The sequence below is a fragment of the Ornithodoros turicata genome, chromosome 2 (genome assembly GCF_037126465.1).
Source record: "Ornithodoros turicata isolate Travis chromosome 2, ASM3712646v1, whole genome shotgun sequence".
NCBI lineage: Eukaryota > Metazoa > Arthropoda > Arachnida > Ixodida > Argasidae > Ornithodoros > Ornithodoros turicata.
The window spans coordinates 149,652,209-149,674,153 of NC_088202.1; the positions used below are offsets into that span (position 1 = coordinate 149,652,209).

At 44.1% G+C, this 21,945-nt stretch overlaps 1 protein-coding gene across 1 annotated transcript in view; it reads left to right on the forward strand.

The window, feature by feature from the left end:
* The first annotated feature begins 3,498 nt into the window (after window positions 1-3,498).
* The window catches only part of LOC135386392 (NGFI-A-binding protein homolog), a 331,002-nt gene continuing 312,555 nt past the window's right edge, over window positions 3,499-21,945 (forward strand). Inside the window, exons 1-2 of the mRNA XM_064616302.1 lie at window positions 3,499-3,592; window positions 7,150-7,340. Coding sequence (XP_064472372.1) covers window positions 7,290-7,340 — 51 coding nt within the window. The 5' untranslated portion in view covers window positions 3,499-3,592; window positions 7,150-7,289. The remainder of the gene's footprint in view (window positions 3,593-7,149; window positions 7,341-21,945) is intronic.

Consider the following 21,945-nt stretch of genomic DNA (forward strand, 5'->3'; position numbering starts at 1 on the left):
AGGAATTGAGACACCGCTCACGTACGAAGCCCACACCAGGAAAGCCTCGCGTGCTTTTTCTGGCAATTGCAGTGGTCGATGCAGTCAAAGTAGTAATGTCTCTGACAGCATTGGAGAACAGGTGGTCATTGGTATTGAAGCGTCCATCGGCGGACACAGTGGAGGCATCATTGTGGTCTCCCTGTTCATCTTGGGTGGTCGACTGCCGCAAGACGGGGACTGACTAACCGAACGCGCGCTCCCTACAGGCTTGACCTGGCCAAGCGGTAAGTGTAGCTCGACCGCTGCTGGATGTCCGAGGAGGAGCGTCAAGAAGCGTCAAGATGACTATGGCGTATTGCGTCATGAAATGCGAGATCCTCTGAGGGCATTGTACCTTCTGCTTCCCATTGTGGTCCACCAAATTTTGAGGAGATTGGTCAGCGATGACGGAATGTCGGATGTAGTGTCTCAAACCGCTGCTTCACCTTCCATCCAGGGTATCCAGGGAGGGTGTCAGGCCAGTCTGCATGTGCACGCGCTCCATTTTTTTAATAAACATATCCCCTCCCCCCCCATGCATCTGCACAAAAAGGAAGAGGTTTATGTGGGCCAGAGTTACGAAGTTGTTTTGGATAGTGGATTTAAGTTTCGCCGTTGCAAGGAGTAAGATGGCGATCAACTGTGAAAACTTGTAACGCTGGCTTTCTCACCATCGGTCAAGAAACCATGTAACGGCGTGCTGTTATTTATTTATTTATTTATTTGCTACTTAATATAAACCAAGTTTATGCACATGCCGAGGTTTAAAAGCCTCGTTACTTTTTCCGGAACGTGTGTCTACCTTCTCGTTCTCTTAAAATCAGCGCAGATTCGACTCACATTTCAGAGGAAGACCAAGTTGTACGACCATTCATCATTCCACTCCAGGATGTTCCCGATAGAACCGACATGGCACATGCCTCAGAAATCGGACGCTGCCACCACCTGCTGCGCCACATCGTCGTCTTCCCATAATCGCCGATCAGGACTCATGTAGAGAAAGATTATCTCTTCTACATTATCTGCATGAATGAAACATGGTGCACGCCGTCGACACCCGGTTGGAATTCCTAGAGATCCATCGCCACATTTTCAACAACTGTTTGTTGTCCACCAGGGGGACACGATACCGAGTGACACTTAACATTTAACAAAATGATAAAACACTTAACTTCCTTTTCAGGGAAATAGTTGTTCCTATAAGAATCGGGTCTCCAAGTAAGACTTGTACTAAAGCTAAATATATACGGACCTAAGAGGTAACCTCAGTGAGGAAAACACGCCCTCTGTAGGCTGGGATCGATTGTCATCACCGATCTACCTGCCGTCGCTTTGGACGAAATGTCCTTTTTGTAAATACAATATAATATGAGCAGTGACAATATTCAAACAGTTACGACGTCTGTTTCGTGGTTCTATATTTAACCCGAATTTAGTCTGCCCCCAAGTGATCCCATAGAAGCATGTTTACCTTGCGTTGGTCCCATCGCGGGTGAAAATAAACGTCACTCGGATACACTTACATGGCAGTGTGTTTGGAGGGGCATTGTAACTGAGACCAGAGATTTCGTCCTAGGGTACTATTGAGTTTCATCCGGGAATATTATTCAAGGACAGTTCAAACACCTTCTACAAATTTCGGACTCCCTATAAGGAAACGATATTTGTTCTCGTCTCACTTATTCCTTTTTTGTCTCGTAAATTTATTATTTCGTCTTTGAGGTTGAACCTGAAATCTTCTAATGAAAGTGCAATGAAATCATTTAACTGTAGTTCGTGGAAAGTATAAAAGTAAATATCAAGTACAGCGAGCTACTCCAGTTGAAGGCCTCTAAAGGCATTAAATTGTGCTGTGGAACAGAGAATTATTTATATTTGCCGACAAGTCCAGGGAAAGATAACGGTAATAGTAACGGAAACAGAAACGGTATATTACCGAAATTGGGGATGGTAACGATAACGGAAACGCATACCAAGGTCATCCGTTACCGCAAAGAGAAATGGAAACGAAAATTATCGTCCTCCATTGGTATTCGGATAATGGCTATTCCTGTTGTGCTATGACATTTGAGCGACTTTTCATTTTATTTTTGTATTTTGATTATTCTATTACCTGTAATGCTACGAGAGCATGGAAAGAAAATGTAACATTGGATCTGGAGCACAGAAATGATCTCGAGAGTGATTCCCTCGCTTAGCTACTCATCCCAGCCATCATAACTCCATGACATCAACACATGAGACTTGCAAACCATAGACTCCACGCACTCTACTCCACCATAGCACGAGGATGAAAGCGAACGGTTTTTATTTAGTTAGTTTTTACTTGTTTTTCATTTCGCCGTGGCTATGGCAGTATTATTTGCTACTGAGAGCGCTCCGCTATGAATGCGACATTGGATGAAGGTGACGCCCATTTAGAGTTAGCTGGACTCAGAGTGACTGAATACTAAGGACATGTTCCTACTCTTTTTATCTTGCAAGCTGTGCGCATCCCAATGACGTAAAGTTGCTTGTGTAGTGTGTGACACCGAAGCAGCACTTGGGCAAGACAGGGTGGTCGCAGAGCCGGAAGGACTGTCCTCCGCAGCTCTCTAACAGCAGTTCCATTACCGGAAACAGTAACGGAAACGAAATTGAAAGGCTGGCGGATAACGGTAACGAAAATACGTCCGTTACCCTTCCTTGGCGACAACAGAGTCATTTTGCTTCTCGTAAGCCCTCACTGGTGGAGACGCAATGGTTTCGGTATTCAGGATGACCTGTCCTGCTGTTATCCTGCCGTTATGTCCTACCCTGCGGCACGTGTCTCCACACTGCGCAGACAAACCTTACGTGTAATATCACAGTACCATTATTATTCTGTCCTGCTAAACTTTCTGGTTCACATAACCGTTTCTTATATTCGTCTCACACAACTTCCCAACCCCTTGAACAAAAACTCCATTTCCAACGAGATTATCCCGGCGTCTCTAATTATGTGTGTCAATCGATGCAGCTTGTTCGTGTTGGCAAAACTGGACACGAGGAATTTCCATTCTAGCCTGTAATGTCTGCTAGTGCTTACGTAACCACAGAAGCTCATGGGTTTCAAAACCGGCTGCTTGGTGACATGGCAGCACGCCTCTCTGGGGGTCAAAATTTTGGGGAGCACGAATGTTAATCTTCCCCCGGACAAGTAGCGGAACGTCTCATACTTGAAACTTTTCATCGCACAAAAAAGTGGACATGACACGCAGCCGGAACGGTGCAGAAAAATGGGTGGAACATCGGAATTGGTGCTACTTTCTGATACGAAAAATGAAAGCGCTCTTGAAAAGAACGCGTCGTGAAGGAGGGGACGCTCTTTCTTTCTCTTCTCAACTGCCTAGTTTGTATGGCGCCCACCAGTCGGCGCTGCGGTGTCGCCCTCTGGTTGGTCGGCCGGTCGGTGCTTCTCCCACATAATCAACTATTGAGTTATATTGTTATCGAACTTTGGAGCGCGTCGGTGGAGGAGTAACGCGCGGGGGCGTCTGCTTCTTCACCTGTTGGTGGGATGCCGCGACAACGGATCGAGGATAGCCCACAGGTCAGTCATGCCAACGCAAGTTTCTATTTCCTATCAATGTTCAAGGAAGACGCATCCCGAGTCGATGAATGCAATTCAAAAGCACAACGGGAAAGATAAGGAAATGATGTGCCTCGTACGAACATTAGATAACGGCATCATCGCTGATTACAGAAAAAAGTTAAAGAAGATTGAAGAAGGCCATCGTGAAACCGTGCATGGAATTTGGCAAATGGTGTTACCCGTTGGTTCCATTAGACAGTGTGTTTGTTGTACTTTGTGTTTACCTTCCTGGAAGCAACAGGTGATTTACTCTGTTAACATTGATGAATGGTATCAGAGAGCGATTTTTTGTATACATTTTTGAGTGGGACCACAAAGTTTCCAACGCAAAAAAAGCAGAAAGTCATCGAGGGATGTCTGTCGCAATAGAGGTTGCTATACCAGTTTATATATACCGAAAATTGTGCCAGAAACGGTGCTTCTTCCCAAACAAAAGTCGCAGAGTTCCCTGCCCTTAGTTTAATCACGGCCAACTTATACTCTTTCACAAAAAGCATGCAAGTAGTTTCTGCACTATGGATGTTTGCTTGCACTTTTTCTTCGTCAAAATGAGCCCACTTGGGACGACTTTACCCAAGGTAAAGACCGACGAGTGAGAAATAGAGAAACGTGCAGGTATCAACTAGAAAAGGAGTGACGTCGCTTCCCTCTATCCAGCACCTCTATGAATGACCGCGATTCAATGAAACTCCGTTAGATGGCAGCACCGAGTTGACGCGCTCTGTGGCGACGCCTGTTGTTCGCGCTCGAAGGCATTCCAACCACTTAGTTCTTGGATTCTTCTTCGATGTTCTTGGATCTAGTCGGTTTTTTTGTTTCTTTGATTGTTTTTTTCGCGAGAAATGGAGGTGGTGCACCATCAAGTCCAATGCGTTTCCAATTTTGCCCGAATTTTCCAATTCTGTATGTTAAAATTTGTTCCTCCAAGATGAAAAAAGAGCACAAATGTGCACAAATTCAACAAATTAAATAAAAGAGACTTTTTGTAACAGAAAAAGAAGGACTTGGGTATTTTTGGGTGTCTCGAAGGAGAAGATTATTTTTACTCCATATTTCCGTTTCATAAAAGAATTTAGGCAGATGAGCGAGTGGAACACAAATGACGAGGAAATCTGATGTAAAACCCGAGACGGAGGGACAGACACAACACCAGCTTGCTCGCTTCTTAGCCATTTATTCATTGTCAATGAATCCTGAATGTGGAAGGCGTTTTAAAGCACTTCCAACAGTGGGCACTGATTACATTTGTTCACCTCGTACTCTAACTAGTGATTATTCGCAGATTGTACAAAACAATGATAAAAGGAGTTTCTTTCCTAATCCCTTTGTGGTTGTTGTCGTAATTACCTGTTGGCGGTCAGTGGTGATAGACGTTTAGTAAATTTCCTCAACCAGAAACGCAGTTTCACTCGTGGCAGAAGCAAACTCTATAGAATTGAATATTTTCTACCTTCAGTTACTTTCGTACCTTACCTCTCTCTTTTATGACACCCAAGTAAAAAAAAAAAAATCGGGTGAAAATTAAACCCGCTAGACGTCCTCTATGAAAACGGCGCAATACATAGTGGAACGCCTGGTGTTACTCAAGGTCTTCTTCCATTTTTCATTTTTATTTTTTTCCCCCTTTATTCCTGCTTCTAAAATCAATGAAGCTGAGATATTTAGCCCGGTTCAACGTTGGGTCAAAGATAATGTCTTCCAAACGTGTGAAGCAATAAGTGGGAGCTTCGACTGGCATGCATCCAAAGTAAGGCTGCCAAATGTGAATTTCGATGCGAAATCCGCTGTGCTTATTCTGCTGACAGTTGCGACGCAATACATAAAAGACGAGACAGACGATGTCGCACTCTTAAATACTTTCGCGACACGAACTTCCCTCGCATGTCTAGGCGACCTCTATCGACCCTGTCCGATAGCACATGTTGAAGATATATAAAAAAACGTGGCCCTCATTGAGAAGGCCACAAACAATATCGGTAAAAGGACATTTCCAAACTTTCTCCGATTGGGGTCGCCTTCCTGTTGGTGGATTTTGGGAATTAGCCTGTTGGCAGAGGGGTTGCCATATAACGCCGCTGTAGTTGTTCGTGTCTTCTTCGTATTCGCCGAGTATGTTTCAGCATAACCAAGACGCTCATAGGCGGAGATTTCTCAATCCGTGTCTCATGAGATATACCTTTACCAGATTTGCACGTTCACTCTTCGGCTATCCCGCTAAACGTTTGTAGTGAATCAGCTGGCTATAGAAAAGAGTTGGAGCTCAGTGAATGCCAGAACAGAACTGATTTATTCTCAAGTGCACTAGCCGGCTTTCCTATCATCTTGGGGATCAGCTGAGGTGACTTCTCTCCCCCCTCCTGAGAATCTTCCGGGTGGGGGGGGGGGGGCAGTAATAGTAATACTTTGTATTATAATACTATTACTGTAATACTTTTGAGTATTTGTATTATGTATTATAATACTCATTTTCGAAATGTATTAGTGTCTGTATTATAATACACAAAATCGATGTATTATATGTATTATAATACTTTTGAAAGTGTAATGCTTTCCCAGAGGCTATAAGTCCGACCTGCTGAGTGTCACAGGTGCACTTTATCAGTATTTTTTTCGTGTCCCACAAACATTCGGACACAAACAAAGCCCCTATTATTCCCCTGCCCCAAATTATCGCAAAGGGTATGACCTCAGGGCCAGAGGTTACTGGAGGCTTCCCCGCATTCCTTCCAGTTCAGCATCCGTAAGGGTGAGCAATCCCATTTCAGGTCCCTTGTATGAAAGGATGCGTCCAGTCCAGTCACCTCTGTACGCGGTTGCACTATGGACAGTCACACACTTTTGAACCGCCCACATTTTAACGCCTAGACTGAACGAAATCAAGACTCCGCCACAGTGAGAGCAAGCTGTTCATTGTGGTCGAGTTGACCAGCTCTATGTCATCAAATTCGGGAAGGGAGGGCATATAGAAGACTACCCCTCTGAGAACATGCTAAAAATGTAAGCACCCGAAATAAAACGTGAGTGGAGAATGACTGTCTCGACAGGCAATGCGCAAATTGCATATACTTATGGTTTTCTTTTCCTTTTTTTTTCTCGCAAGTTATGTATCAATGTATTACTAGTATTACTCGTGTAATACATACAAATATTAGTATTATGTATTATAATACCTCAGAATCAAAGTATTATGTATTAGTATTATACGTAATACCGATTTCAAGGAAGTATTGTGTATTAGTATTGTAAGACAAAATATGGGTATTATTGCCCAACCATGGAAGGGGCCCATGCCCCTAAGCCCCTGCAGTCGACGCCTATGAACACGCTCTTTATGTTTTATCCTGCCTGTTTTACGTTTACCCTCTGTATGTATTTACCCTTTTTCTTTCCTTCGTTGACATCGTCTGGACGTTGGGCTCAGAATCATGTGATGCTTCGACGCATACCTTGCTTTCTCCGAGTTATTTCGGCTCATCTTACTTTGAAATGTGATCGAGCGCTGTTTATATTTGCAGGCCTTGGGCTTCGTGCAATAATATCTCCATTTCCTGGAATGAGACCCACGAATTTCGGATGCTGAGCTCCTTTTAACGTGTCTACACCCGAGACATCGAAAGACACTGCTGCACTGCGTCCTCCGTACTTTTGGACCGTCATGGATTGCAGGGGATTGCCGCCACAGAAGAATGCACACTCCAAACGAAAGGTACCTTCTTCCTTCTCCAGTTCTCCGGAACTGAAATGTAAGAAAATATGGAAACATCAGTGGCAGATTATGGTCCTTCATTCAGGACGAACATGTTTTTTGAAAGGTGGAGGAAACTTATTCATCCTAGATTTCTTATTAAGTTCGTTGCTCTAATGTCGTTCCACGCCACTTATTTGTAATCAGTGAAAGCCATTGGCTAATTATGCGGGCTGATGACGTCAAGTCATGGCCAGATTAGATTTCGGCATATTTCGACTTTCCTAACAACAAAAGCTCCCCTCCACGAAAGATATCCGTTGCACGCATTGGCTGTTCACCCAACTGAGTCCAATCATTTTTCTAGTTTTCGAATTGAATTTTCCTCGTGTACTCGAGACCAGAAGACAATATAGGAACAAAGAGAGAAGTGTTGATATTTTTCTAGATCTAAGGTTGGGAATGTGCTCGTATATAAGCGCATCTGAAAGCTTTCAATCAAAGGCGTCCATTGTTGTCCTGTCAACATGGTTCCTCCTTGATACGGCGGAGGGAGGAAATCCCAGGAGCAGACGCTGAGGTGGAAAAATTACTCTTAATTTGTACAGTTACTCATTGCAGTTTTGGAAAGTAATGCATTACATTACTCAATACTTTACGTACTTCGAAATGCATTACTAAAGCCATTACTTGAATGAAGTAATGACATTACATTTTCCCACAAGACTCTATAACGCAATGGTGTTTGAAGGGCATATTGTAAAAGAAAAAAAAAACGATTATTTTTTCTCCTCGCTACCGGCAGTAATTCTGGAGGATGTCGTCAAGAGGTGAGATCTAAAAGAGCTAATTGCAGTTTAGAGGTTGGGGATTTTCCTTACATTTCTCGCACAATCCTTAACTGATGACTTAGACACCCAAGCAATCAGTAATGTCACATTACTCGGCTAAAATGTAATAACACTACGTTTTTATTACTCCAACACTAACAGTAATGCATTAGTGATAGAGCATTACTCTCAAAGTCAAGAATCCATGCCAGGAATTATGTGAAAACTCGATTTATTATTGCGATTATTATACGATTTGAATTGCTGGATACCAAGAACGTCATCCAGCAGACTGGTCGACCGAGGCAAAATAACAACGGTCTTTGCTGTGTAGCGATCGGTCGGATAGTTATCTCTTGTTCCATGCCTTTCACAAGTACACATCTTCTCGTTCTGACGATATCTTTCTTCTGGTAGGAATTTCATGAACATTGTCCAAAGTGCTCCACGAAAGGAAAACCCTCTTTCCCCCTTTTCGTCTGATAACTCCTCGATCAACTCGACAGGGAGGTTTTCTTTTCCGGCGAGCAACGGTAAATATCCTGCGTGGTAAATATTTCTCGTTGAACACAATCTGGATGGCCGTTGCCGTTCACCAGCAGGGTGTGAGAAACCTTCACGATTGGGCTCCATCCATAAAAGCCAAACGAACGAAGAAAAGCGTTTCAAGCAGTGCCATCAAAACTAAGTAACGAAATACTGCTACTCCACAGAAAAGTAACGCAATACTAGCGTCGCTAGAAATGTGAAAATGTAACGAGATACGTCTACCAAATCATAGTACGGTAAATAACATGCCGCTACTTACCTGCTGGGTACCATTCGGTATGGAGCAACTTACCGCATATATAGTTGTCGAATGTGTCTAAAGACGGTACAATATTTAAGTTTCCTCACATAGCTGGCACGCAGTATTGTCACGTGGTTTGATGATCCAGGGATTTCCCAACGCGACAACGTAACTGGGGAAGAGCTGTGTTGTCACCCGACCAATGAGCAGACCAAGTCACACAATCGTTTTTGGAAACACACACATTTATAAGCAATTAACGAAGAAACAATCAGCTATAGACAGTTACTTGAACCACTAGTTGAACACGAGAGAGAAGTTTGCATGACAGTTACAGTTACGCATTACAGAAGGGCAACATTCAAAGAATAAGAACAAAGCAACTTGCGGTCAAAGAATGTCCAATCGCCGGTGAGTGAGGTCCCTCGTAGAGATGAGATGCGCAGTGGAGAAGTAGACCTTGAAGAAAAGTCTGATTGTACTTGAGGAGGATGGAGATGGAGCTTGAAGCAGGAGAACACTATATATTGCACAGATTGATTGAAGAATACACCAGCCCAATACTGGTGGCACAACATCGAGGCGCCCGATACGCAACGTGAAAAGAGTGCGACCTCTTCGTGAGCTAGCCCGATACCAACTACTTACAGCTCATTATTCTGTCCCCCTCCATAAATCTGTCGTCAACATTCCCGTGGAACACTGCGGGTCCAGTTACAGAAAGGGAATAGTTCTTGGAATCACACGTGTGCGAATGGCTGCTAACAGAGCGCCAGCCATTCGCGCAGTTTCTTTGCCGTGTTGCTGTGCCGGACAGATGTTTTTTTTAAGCAACCGGGAAACAGAACTGCAATACACACGTGTGGGGTGCTGTGTTTGTTCGAGGACTGTGACAAGTATAAAGACAATATATATTATTTCAGATTGACGTTGACCTTGAGATGATGCGCATAATTTAATGCACATCGCACATATATGCATTCGATAGTTTTCCCGTCAGAATGTTCGAAGCACAAGACGATTTTTCTGCAGTGATAGTATATTTTGTCCGAAATATCCGCTGATCCCAACCTCAAACTCTTTCGTCTGCTTCCTTTCGACTGATTGATCAGTGCGATCAATTGGCGCAACTGCCATAATAAGCGACCACTCATCGAGTCATCAATAAGTGGCTACTCCACGAGATAAAATCATCAAACGAATGGCATAATGTTTGCTCCCGCCACAGCCAACGCCGTGCTGTTGGCATACTGCACCAAAGCTTAGTTCTCACAGGAATTATAAGTTGATGCTCTTGCTTACAGCCTCATTCCCTTCTTCAAGCCACATTTGTTAGTTTTTTGTTATTTCCTAATTCTTTTTCTTTTTCTTTATTTCTTATTTCCTAATTCTTTTTCTTTTTCTTTATTTCTTATTTCTTCCTATTTCTCTCTTTCTTTAATTCTTATCTTTTCTTTTTATTTATTTATTATTATTTCTTATTTCTGGGATAGCAAGCCGACGTCTCGTTCGGCTGACCTTTCCCCCGTTTTTTTTTCCTTTTCGTCTAATAAATATATCCCCCCCACACACACACACACACACACACGACAGCTTCTCTTACAGAGCGTTTCACTATACGAGCCCATGTGAGGTCACCTCCGTAATGAAACATTTAGAGGGAGAAAAATATCACGTATCTTTTCCCTGGAACGTTGTCAGCATTCAACTGCTTTAAAGGCTGGTTCACATTACAGCGTCTTACGTGTAGCTTCGTTGTATCCTGAAGGAGGTTCCGTTGCAATGATTCGCTGTCAGCTCAACGTCGCTTGCACGCTGCCGCACGGAAGCATTGAAACGCAATAATGTGAACCAGCTTTAGGTTAATCGCCTCTGTACAGCCACTAAGCAGGTGTGCAAAGAGCATTAATAAGCTCGTTGGAGTACACCGATAATATTACTATTTATTCATTTTGTGCGGCTCATATACCCACAGTGTAACGTATGTAATATGAGAAATTAACTAGACCGCTTGGGAAATGGCTCTATATGACGCCAACAGTTCGCCAAATATTCCATGAATACAACAAATGTAGAGCCGCTGGCTGCAAAGTAACTCTGCACTGGATTCCTGGACATGTGGGTATATAGGAGAGTACAATCAAGATGTGAACGAATTAGCGGACATAGCACATCTATCTTCAACACTACATCCGGTGATATACTCAAAGCCAGATGTTACATTTTCATTAAGGTCATAGTGGCAGGAATTGTGCAAACGGCGATGGGTATAATTGCAGAGGGATTCGTCGCTGCTACATCGCATAGATCCGGAGCTGAAGTTTTGTGTTCCGACTACGTTACCGCGCTCTGTTGAGACGTTTTTACACCGGTGTCGGTTGAATGTGCATTATGGCCGTCATTTTCTCCATAAAGTTGGAAGTGCCGACTCATCGAATTGTTCGGTTTGTGCAACGGTGGAGGATAGTGAGTATATTATAATGTACTGCACTAAGTATGCATTACAAAGAGCTAACCTGAAGGCCACACTTGCCCAACTAGACAGCAGGGTCTTCAATATAGTGAAGGTGTTGGGACTTTGGACACCGAACATGAGGGATGCTGCCTTGGCGGCACTTGTGAAATTTGTTCAGAGCTGTGGGATGGACACAACATTTTAGGATTCTCTTTGCATGATCGTGATGGGATAATTGTGAATAGTGGACTTCTAGTGAACTTGTGAATAGTGGACTTCTGAATAGCGAACATGTGAATAGTGAAAAGCGAACTTGCGAGTAGAACACATTTTTGAGAGTAGGAGTGGGAATTTATGTTAGGAGTAGCAGAACAAGTCTGGAGACAAGTTCAATTTCTGCTCTTTTTTTCTTTACAAACAAACAATGAACTAGACCGCGTTCGGCAACCTGTGTAAGCTTAGGCAATTCCAGAAATGCTTCACCAGAGGTACAAGCAGAGTAGGCGGTACGTTTGGAGTGCAATGAATCACTATAGCGATATATATCTGCATTTCCGATATATTTTCGTATTCCTGTTTTAAAAGACACCATGCTTTGTTTACCTGCACCGAACAATACATCTGCAAAACACAGTTTTATATGTGCTATCAGCACGCTCACACTTGTTTTGCAACTGTGTGACGGAAACTAGCTTTTGTAGCCAATACTATGCAATATGTTCTACATACCTGTGTGTGTTTCGCAAATGTGAGCTAAAAGTTAGAAAACGAGCAGAATAACGCAAATTGTATTCCTAATTATTCGATTGCGCTTAGCGTATAAAAGTTAAAGCAGCACCCAAAATATAGACAATGTAGCTTCTTAGACTTATTAAGGCACTAGCTTTCGCGTGGTTGACCGCGCTTCTTAGAGAATGAGGGGAACAGTAGTGAAAGTATGCATGTACACAATTACAATGAGCACAGGTTGGGTGCTCATTGTAATTGTGTACATGTATACTTTCACTTCTGTTTCCCTCATTTTGTTTTGAAGAGAGGGATAGGGAGTCGCTTTCTCTCTGTAAAACTCACGGGAACGTAGATTATACTAGATTAGAAGTAGAAACCTTGGTGCGACCAGCTGTTACATGACGCTTGATGTGTGAAAGCATTTAGTGCTTTAAAAGATTACTTCGGAAGTATGTCTTTGAGGTAGTTCGCTAGGGCATTCAGCGCAGGTTGTTGATGCTGCTTTTGTCAACTCCCTAGTACGTTCTGAACAACAAAAAATCGGTTGTCAAGTTTAGCGAGGGCGTTCTTCGGTGTTTTCCCACTACAGTCGAAGCGCCGGCAGATGACAAGCACGTGCTCTGTGTTGTCCAAGGTTCCGCAAGTTGAACATTTCGACGATCCAACGGCACCTACCTTATGAAGAAATGCTGCAGCGAACGGGACGTTGAATCGCGGGCGATGGATTACGGACTTTAACGGTCTTTGCATCTTGGATGGCAGGCAGTATGTGCAGTTGGGGTCGATTTGCACGTGGAACGAATGATTCATGACATCGCCTATTCACATGGTCTTACAGAGAGACGAGCAAGTACTTTGCGTCAGATTGCTGAAGTAAATTTTAAGTAGTTCTGCTATGGTGAGCAGTTCGAGCAGCCTCATCCGTCTTCCCATTTTCACTGATACCGCAGTGTCCGGGGATCCCCTGGATGATGATGTTGTGACCTTCTGTTTCTGCAGAGTTGTACGCTGTGATAGCATGTAGACGACAGGCGCGAGGGAACGTAGTATTTTAAACGTGGGACGTTCTTCAAAAGCTGCCACAACTGCTGGTGTACCCTCACTAAAAAAAAAAAAAAGAACAATTTCGTTGTTAATTGAAATAGAAATCACTCACGTAAAAGTGCCGTCCCTAGATTCATCGGAGAGCATTGTGTTGCACGTCTAGTCACCTTCGGCTGAATTACTTTCCTTCTCCTTTTATGCCAGAGCAGACGCTATAGTAATCCCGGCCTCCACTAGCTGGCGGCACAGTTACTGAAAGGGGGAAATTACCCGGTTTCCATGGTTACGCTCAGGGCGCCCATGCTTCGCCGCGCATTTTCTATCGGGAGGGAAGATTTCCCCAAAACGGGAATTTTCGAAGTAAAAACTAAGAGTGGCACAAAATCAACAGACTCTTTGAAGCGATCGACCAATGGTGAAGAGGAAAAAGACTGTTTCCATGGGTACGCTATTAACAAAGGAGTCTGTCATGCGAGATATTTGTCGGAGTTTCACTGAAAAGTTCTTGTAACATAGTCAACCCAAGACAATACGTTTCACCGTGTTAAGTTCACAATCAACTCACTGTCGATTGTCGTGTCGTTGCCAGTGGCAGGCATCTCGAGCGAATGATGCATAAATCACACTACTATATATATATATATGTGTGTGTGTATATATATATATATATTTTTTTGTATGTTGAGAGCCATTGATTTTAATGATCTGAAGCATTCGCATGAAACCTGTGGGGATGACGACAGGCCTAAATGAATTTACTGCGACGCGTAGACAACGGCCACCAACATGGGAAGTACGACAACGACCGTTTTTCATATCGTCAGGCCCAGTAGCTTCCCCAGAAATCGACCTCTTCGGTGGGGGATATGCATAAATCCCTGGGCAGGCCACGACGAAGCAAGACGTCGCTCTCCCGCCTAGGCAGTCTTACTTGCAGGGTGTAATATGACGTAGCATTCCAGTGCTGCCTCGTGATAACCGCACCTAGGAGAAGGGGAGGAGTCACGTTAAATACCCTGCCATTAAAGACCGATCTGCATGGTGCGTATTTCTGTGAATATCGCTCTGCGTAAAATGGCCACGCACCGTGAAAAAATACGCTTGTCAAACTGCATGGGGCGCAAATCCCGCTGCTGTGTGCACAGCGGGTTTGGCGGAATAAGACACCTTCATCCCTTCCACAAGCGCAATGGGGCAGTGTACCGCCATAACGACGGAGAATACGCCGTTACCTTTTCTCAAGCCTCCCCAAGATGCACTCTCAATGGCAACGTGACATCACCGCTCACCAGAGGTGGGCATCCTCACGAGGGCAAATGAGGGTGAGGGTGCCCTCACCCTCACATCACCCTCACCTCACGCACATTGAGGTGAGGTGAGGTGAGGAAAAAATCGCAAAAGAGAGATTGAGGTGAGGTGAGGTGAGGAAAATGTTTCGAGAGGGAGGTTGAGGTGAGGAAAATTTTTGAGAAGGAGGTTGAGGAGAGGTGAGGTGAGGAAAATTTTTTGACAAGGACTTTAAGGTGAGGTGAGTGAGGAAAAATTTCCGAAATTGAGATTGAGGTGAAGTGACGAAAAATTTTTGAGAGGGAGGGTGAGGAAATGTGGAGCGGCTATTTTCAATTGCGCGATCTCTTAAAAGGGCACTGAGAGCCAGCTTTTTCTATTACCAATGTAGCAGAAATGTTACTGTGAGCATAGGCTCTCTACACTAAAATGTGTTCGCTTTAAGCGCGTTAGTTCCAGACTTTCAGTCGAGTCAAATACATGATAGACGTGTCATATCAGATACACGTACAAGTGAACATAGCTTATGTGTGCTTTATATGTATTTAGCTCAGATTTCAACACAATCAAACTAGTCAGTTGAGTCACATACATGATGTGAGACACATGAACAAGTCAGTATAGTTCCGTGTGCTTTGAGTGTTTAGATTTCAACGAAGCCAAACTAGTCAGTCTGTAAGCAGATGTTTTTCACGTATTATTTGGAACGATAGTACATGACAACCAATGGCCTTATCAGAGACTGATGTAAGAAATGGGGGCAACAACACGCGCTTTAACGGCAATAAGCGCAAATAATGGCATATATTCCGTTTTGCAACAAATTGAAATATTGAGCTTTTAGTACGGCAATGAAGTTAGGTAAAAACGCACAAGAGGTCTGTGTCTACATAAAGTAATTTAATTAGTAAGTCCACACATAAGTCACTAGTAATCCGTACAGCACGTCTACCTGATTGCTTCAAAACAAGGGTCATGAAGAAAAGGTCCCCGAATTCCGGCTGCAAATGAATACGTCCGCTATTTAAATATTATTGATCGATAATATAAAGCCATAACCGACAAAAATGCAAAATGTACAAGTAATTCGAAGTATAGCTGCATAGCATCCCGAGAACGACTTGCTCGGCTCCATTATCATTCTCGCTTGAGAGATCATCGATAAAAGCCATTCCTGCCTTGTCAGTATGAAAAACAACTCAAAATTGCTTGGTTTGTGCAACTTCTCTACCCATGTACCCGACGTCCAATTTTTACTGATCGTACATGTAGTGGATACTTGTTGCAAGAAGGACGAACCAAGCAAGGCAATGAATCTTAGCTGTGGGTACTTGCAACTTGTTGTCACGAATCAACCAATGAAGCAGTAAAAAGCCAACTGCAACGTATACACCTACCCACTCCTAATACCTTTTGATTCCGTGTTAGCACCACGAAGCAACTGTGGCTATGAGCAACGCCACTCCTAATTGAAAGAGCAATTTCGAAGCGAAAACGTTTTACAGAAACTGGCTAAGGTGAGCTCGACGAGGCAAAAATTATAACAAAGATGAATATATTTTAGAAAGAAGGTTGAGGTGAGGTGAGGAAGATACTTTAGAATGAAGGTTGAGGTGAGGTGAGGTGATTAAAATACTTCAGAAAGAAGGTTGAGGTGAGGTGAGCAAAATTTTTCAGAAACAAATTGAGGTGAGGTGAGGAGAGGAACGAGGTCACCCCAAAAAATGAGGTGAGGTGAGGAAAAACATCTGTGACGAAAATTGAGGTGAGGGCAAAGATCGTGAGGGCATTTGCCCACCTCTGCCGCCCACTCTCTGCTTTACTCCGTTGACCCCGCATTCTGCCTTAAGGGCAACCTCCATGAAGCGAATTTTTGCAACGAAGTTCGCGCGGCAGACTGCCACGCGCGTTCCACCGCCAGTTGTTCGCCGGCACCAGCTCCATGGAGCGAAAAACCAGCGGACGGCGTCGGGAAGTTATGCTGTGATGTCACTGTTGCCAGGGTATAAGGTGAAAGCTTTGTGAAATCAGTTGCTCGAAAAAGTGCATTTAATGTCACAAATTTTGCAACTAAATCCAACAACTGTCTGAAAAGATGCGACCAGTAACGTACCGAAAGGCATATTCACTACTGCGAAAGGAAAACATGTTTCTTGGCAGAGAATGCCTCACGTTCTGACGATGCAGTTGACGAAACAGCGAGCAGACGACAGCATCCAGTTGCAAGAAGAGGACGATGACGATGATTCACGAAAGCAGACGACCACGTGCAAGCGATCTGGCGTAGATTCGTAGCGGAAGAGCACTTTGATTGGTTCATCTACAGTTGACGCTTCCGGAATCGCGGACGCTGGGCGAAAATATCTGGCATGGGCAGATCGGCGGCGGACGCTCATACTTTTGACGCCTCGCGCTGGGCGTCCGACGCTGAGCGAAGTTCGCAGCTTTTTCGCTGTACATTCGCTCCATGGAGGTTGCCCTTTACTCTCCCCCGGCGAATGCCATGTTCCATTACCACAGTCTTCCATCGCATGAGGCTCAATGTGGCTTTAAACCGGCTTTCAAACACCTCCTCGGTGTCGGCGCGTCGAGCTCGTGTTCCACGTATGATGTGCGCGTGACCTCCATCACATACTCCTGGTCTGCGGACAGTACGATCGCGAGCGCGCCCTCATGGAAACTGCTCTGAAACGCGTCGATCAACGCCAGCTCGACTTAGCCAAAATCCTCGGGCCACGGTCGGACCTCTCACATCTGACGCAAGGCCTACGAATTGTTGCTGAGTTCCTGTCCAGCACTGGACTAATGGACGGACTCTAATAGGACACTTTTCCATCATCATCACTTTCTCGTCCTTTCTACAAGCGCAATGGGGCAGTGCACCCCCGCCATAACGGTGGGGAATGACCCACAACATCATCATCCCCTTTATGTGTATGTGTGTGGGTTTGGCCTATGTGCTTTACGAAGTGTTGGCAGCACCCTCCTCTCCTTCCTGTTTTTGTGTGCGTTCCTTTGTAATTGAGTTGTATTTGGTAGAATGGACCCTCACGAGCGGAAGTTGTTGTGCTTGGAGATGTCCTTCTGCAGCTTTTTCCTAAGAGCGACGATTGCTAAAAAGGACGCTGGATCGGAACCAGAATTTACTTGCAGCGCCGTGATTGGTTGCTATGGACACCAGTACATTGACTGCTGCGTGAAATATAAAACCTGCTCCGGTAGTGAATCACGTGCTACGAGCAGCAGGGACGTACAAAATTTCGGGCTGGGCGTGAAAACTCGCTCGCATTCACTTTTCGCGTTCAGCATTCTCAAAACCAGCTTGTATGATAGTACGACATCTCAACCGAAGTGTTCAATGCCCTGAGTGATAATGAATGAGAACTGCTAAAATGAACCGGCTGACCTGCACACGGCCAGTACCTCCTGCAGGCTCCCTAAAGGCCATTGTATACAGGTCTTTTCCTCCCATATATGTGAGGAGAAGAAAGGGATTGACCTAGAACACCGCCATCCCCGTGAACAACGGATATCTTGAAACGTGCCGACATATGCACGAGTATTGACCACGGTACGAATGGCAAGAGCAAAGCACTCTCAGAATTCGATGTTGTGAATTTAAGTTCTCGCCAATCCCTTCTCAAACCAGCTTCGTTCGAAAACGCTAAAATATTTTCCACGCCGAAAAAAAAAACGACTTCTACAGTATTCGCTGGAAATGCAACGCTTTAATACACGCCGTACAGTCATCTTCACATCCTATGGTGTGTGTCACAAATTCCCATCTTTCATTCGCTGTTATACGGAAAAGCCTCTCTTGGAACGTTACTTACTATAGGTTCGCCAACGTGTCTTCCGTCGGTACACTGCGTGCTCATGGAAGCGCGAGTTAGCATTGTAGCGCTCCAAAGTTGCTTTTCGCTCTTTCCCGATTGGAGTGTGCCAAAAGATGCCAAATATCTTACCACAGGCAGAAAAAAATGACGTGCTCCCATAGGATGTCGCCGCAGAGAAAGAGAAGTATCGGATGCGGACATATATAGTGACGCCACTGGATAGAACGAGCTTTAAATCTGAGGCTGGAACAACATAGAAGGGACAGGTACAAACAAAGCCTTTCATCTTTCATCGTTAAAATCCGAGACTACGGGACAAAGAAACGACAACACAGACAAGGTCTCAAACACAGCTGAAAGTTTACTCAACAGCACTAGTCTCGGGTTTTTAAGTTATGGATCTATACCACCAGCTCGCTTGATACCTCTCTATCCTCTCGTAACGATCTTCAAAGTAACAATTGGGCATTGGGTTGCCGCATTTGCAATAACACGAAAACTCTGTTAATAAGTGCAAGTCGTTGGTGGCGTAACGAGGTAAAATTACACCCTGTAGTTAATCTGCTCCAAATTATTCTTATTCCGTTGAAGATTATTATTTATTAATGGTATTAATAGTCATTAACAGAGCGCGGATTTTCGTACAAATGCATGTCTTTTTATTGGCGTGGTTTCGTACGTGAACGATGAAAAAAATGTTTTTCGTCTCGAACCGATTAGAAGGGTTCTATGATGGAACGATATGGCTTGCATGAAAATACATTAATAGTGCATATTTCGTCATAGCACTCTTTTTGTCGTGGAAGGTTTTACTCGTTTCGAGAAGGCTTCTTTCTCCAGGTCCCAATCGGAATAATGTCACCTTGATGGTCCACTGTGTGAAACAGATCCAGCATCAAAAACAGAGCGCAGATATTCCGAATCTCCTTTTACGAGGGTCGCCGGTCCGGTGCTGTCTCACTCATCTAGCCTACCGGGAGCATTCCCTCTCGGTGCTACATAATTGGAGCTATACTGAGCACGCTCAAGTCACGTCTGTGCTGACACCGGGAAGCTATACTCTCTGACACCTCCTATATTACTGGCTGCACACCGATTTCCTGTATTTCTTCTTAATTTTTTGTGTCTCTTCACCTTTCTTTCTGTTTTGCTTTTGGGAATAGAAAGCCTACCTCGTGGCTAGCCTTTCCCTTCTTTTTTTCTCAGCGTTAGACGTACCCTCTTTTACAACGGCACGCGAGGCTCCCATGCGAATGCACGGTGGACGCTGACGGGCTATACTTCGCCACTCCATTAACCATTCTAACTATATCTATATCTTTATAAAGACGGACGGCGTTCGCCCCTGACTTGAGCACTCAACGCTCAACTGCTTCAAAAAGCTTCTAATACAAGTCGGATAACACTGATCACGACAGGGGTAAACACAGCAGACGTCTGTTTCTACCCACACTGTGCAGGTGGACGAAATTATCCACAGTCCTACACTGTTAGAAAAACATTTCGCCTTCAGGGTATATAAACGCTGCACCTAGCTTCCTCGAGGTATACTATCGTTATACCTTCCTGGCGGTATATTATTTGCATCTGAGGGTACAAACATATACCTCTTGGAGGGTATTATTTTCAAGGCCTTGAGGTATAATTCCGCAAACCGGTAATATTGGATTTATTTCGTGCAGCGCCATATCATAGTGGTGGCTTCCCAGACAAGCTTGCCACAAATTAAAATAAAGACAAAAGGAACGAGAACGAAGCAGAAGAAAACCCCCTGACACGCTCGCGCAGAAACTCACATCAAATACACAAAGCATGGATGTGAATCGGAGACGAAAGAAATGAAGTAACAAGAAATGGATTAGCATCAAATTGGAAGCCGAGCAACAACACCAACAAATATCAGGAAAAGTCTCTTCCTGAGCAGTTGGAATTTGCTGCAGTACAGATACACACTGCGTGGCTTCGCAAATTGTAGACCCTCATTCGCACGAGTTAGTTAGTATAGTTAGTTAGTTATTTAATGAAGAAATATTCAGGTGCCAGATATGACTACCCAACCCGATTAGAATGCTATACTGTATTGGCGAGTGTGTTTTGAAATCAACTTACTGTTTAACTGAGATGATACCGTCTCCGATACAAATTAATGTGATTCCACATGTAGCGGAGAGAAAGGTACACCATCAACATAATTGGGAACTGTACCTTATTATACCTTTAGCTGTGACTTTCGGTAGTCTATATAAATTCCACATGGTTTAAACGGGGTATAGGCTGTGCTAATGAGGTATTAATGTGGTATTTTAGCCCTTTTATATACATTTTCTTCTAACAGTGTACCCAGCGGTTCGTGCAACATGTCGCCCCCCAAATAGGCTAGCACACCTTATGTGTAAATCTCCTCCAATTATTTTCTTTGTGGTGTGCTCTTACACGAAGGTGGCCTTATTTACAGCATGATCAGTAATAAAACGCTCAAATATCGTTAAATATGCATTCGATGCAATATTTTGTTGCAAAGAACGAGGAAAAACATTGCATATTTTGAGGGTTTTCACTGCATGTTTAAAATATTTTTAGTGCATAGTTGAGTACATATCTTGGGAGTTCTTAATGCGTATTTACTCGCGCTCTAGTCATTAAGGACAAATGAATTTTGTTAGGCGCTTTTTCAATCTGTTGAAAAAATAATAGCGCAAGCAATGCTCTGGTCTCCCCTTTTCTATCCTTTTGAGCTGCCGCTTATATTCTGCGGTAGACAACCTTAATCCCGTTCAACGGGACTTATCCCTATCACTGAGTAGTTCAAGTGTCAGACAGTCAAGCGTTGCTTCCACATCTTCAAACAAACTAGGAACGAGCGATTCCTGTTCCAGTCACAACAGCATGGGCCCTAGCATTGCTCTCGTTTTGCAATCTCACTTTTTCAAGCTCAATTTCAGCTAATTTTATTCTGAGCTCTAATTGTCTGCAATCGGCGATAGACACAGATGCCTCTGATCTGATATCACTATACCACCCCTCTGTATGGCCTCTTCCTTGCGTTGCCCCTATCTCTCGAGCTTTACCCTCCGGTCATTGTGATTGGCACAATACCCAACTCGAAAGACACTCTCCGTTGACTGTGACTTCCGGAACCTTGATGCAGGCGAGGGTCACTTCCTCCCAGGGTCTATATTTGGTTGAATTGAACTACGCTCGCTACTAAGCTAGAGGTGAACACAGTCGCGCCCGAAAGCCACGGTCTTGAGGGGGTTACGACATGGTCCCTTAAAGGGACGCCACCCTCGGTCCTACTTTTCTTTCAATGGGAGACAGCGAACAAGTGCCCATTCGCGGAACCGCAGTTCTCCTTCCGATTTGTTTCGGTTTCAGTCTGTCTACCAATGTCATGATGACGTTTCTCTGGTAGAGGGCTATTCCAACGCTTTGCATCTTACTCCCTGTGGGCGCACAATGGTTCAGCTTCATTTCAATGGCAGCGGTTCTTACTTCCTGAATAAAATATTGTCATTGATTGAATACTGTCACGTTTTATGGGAAAAAATGCCACGAAGGAACCGGAGAGAAAGCAAGAAAATATGTGGACGTGAGCGAAGAGCGAGTTAAAAATAACTTGGAACTTGACTTAAGTTACTTTGGCAAAGTCACATGA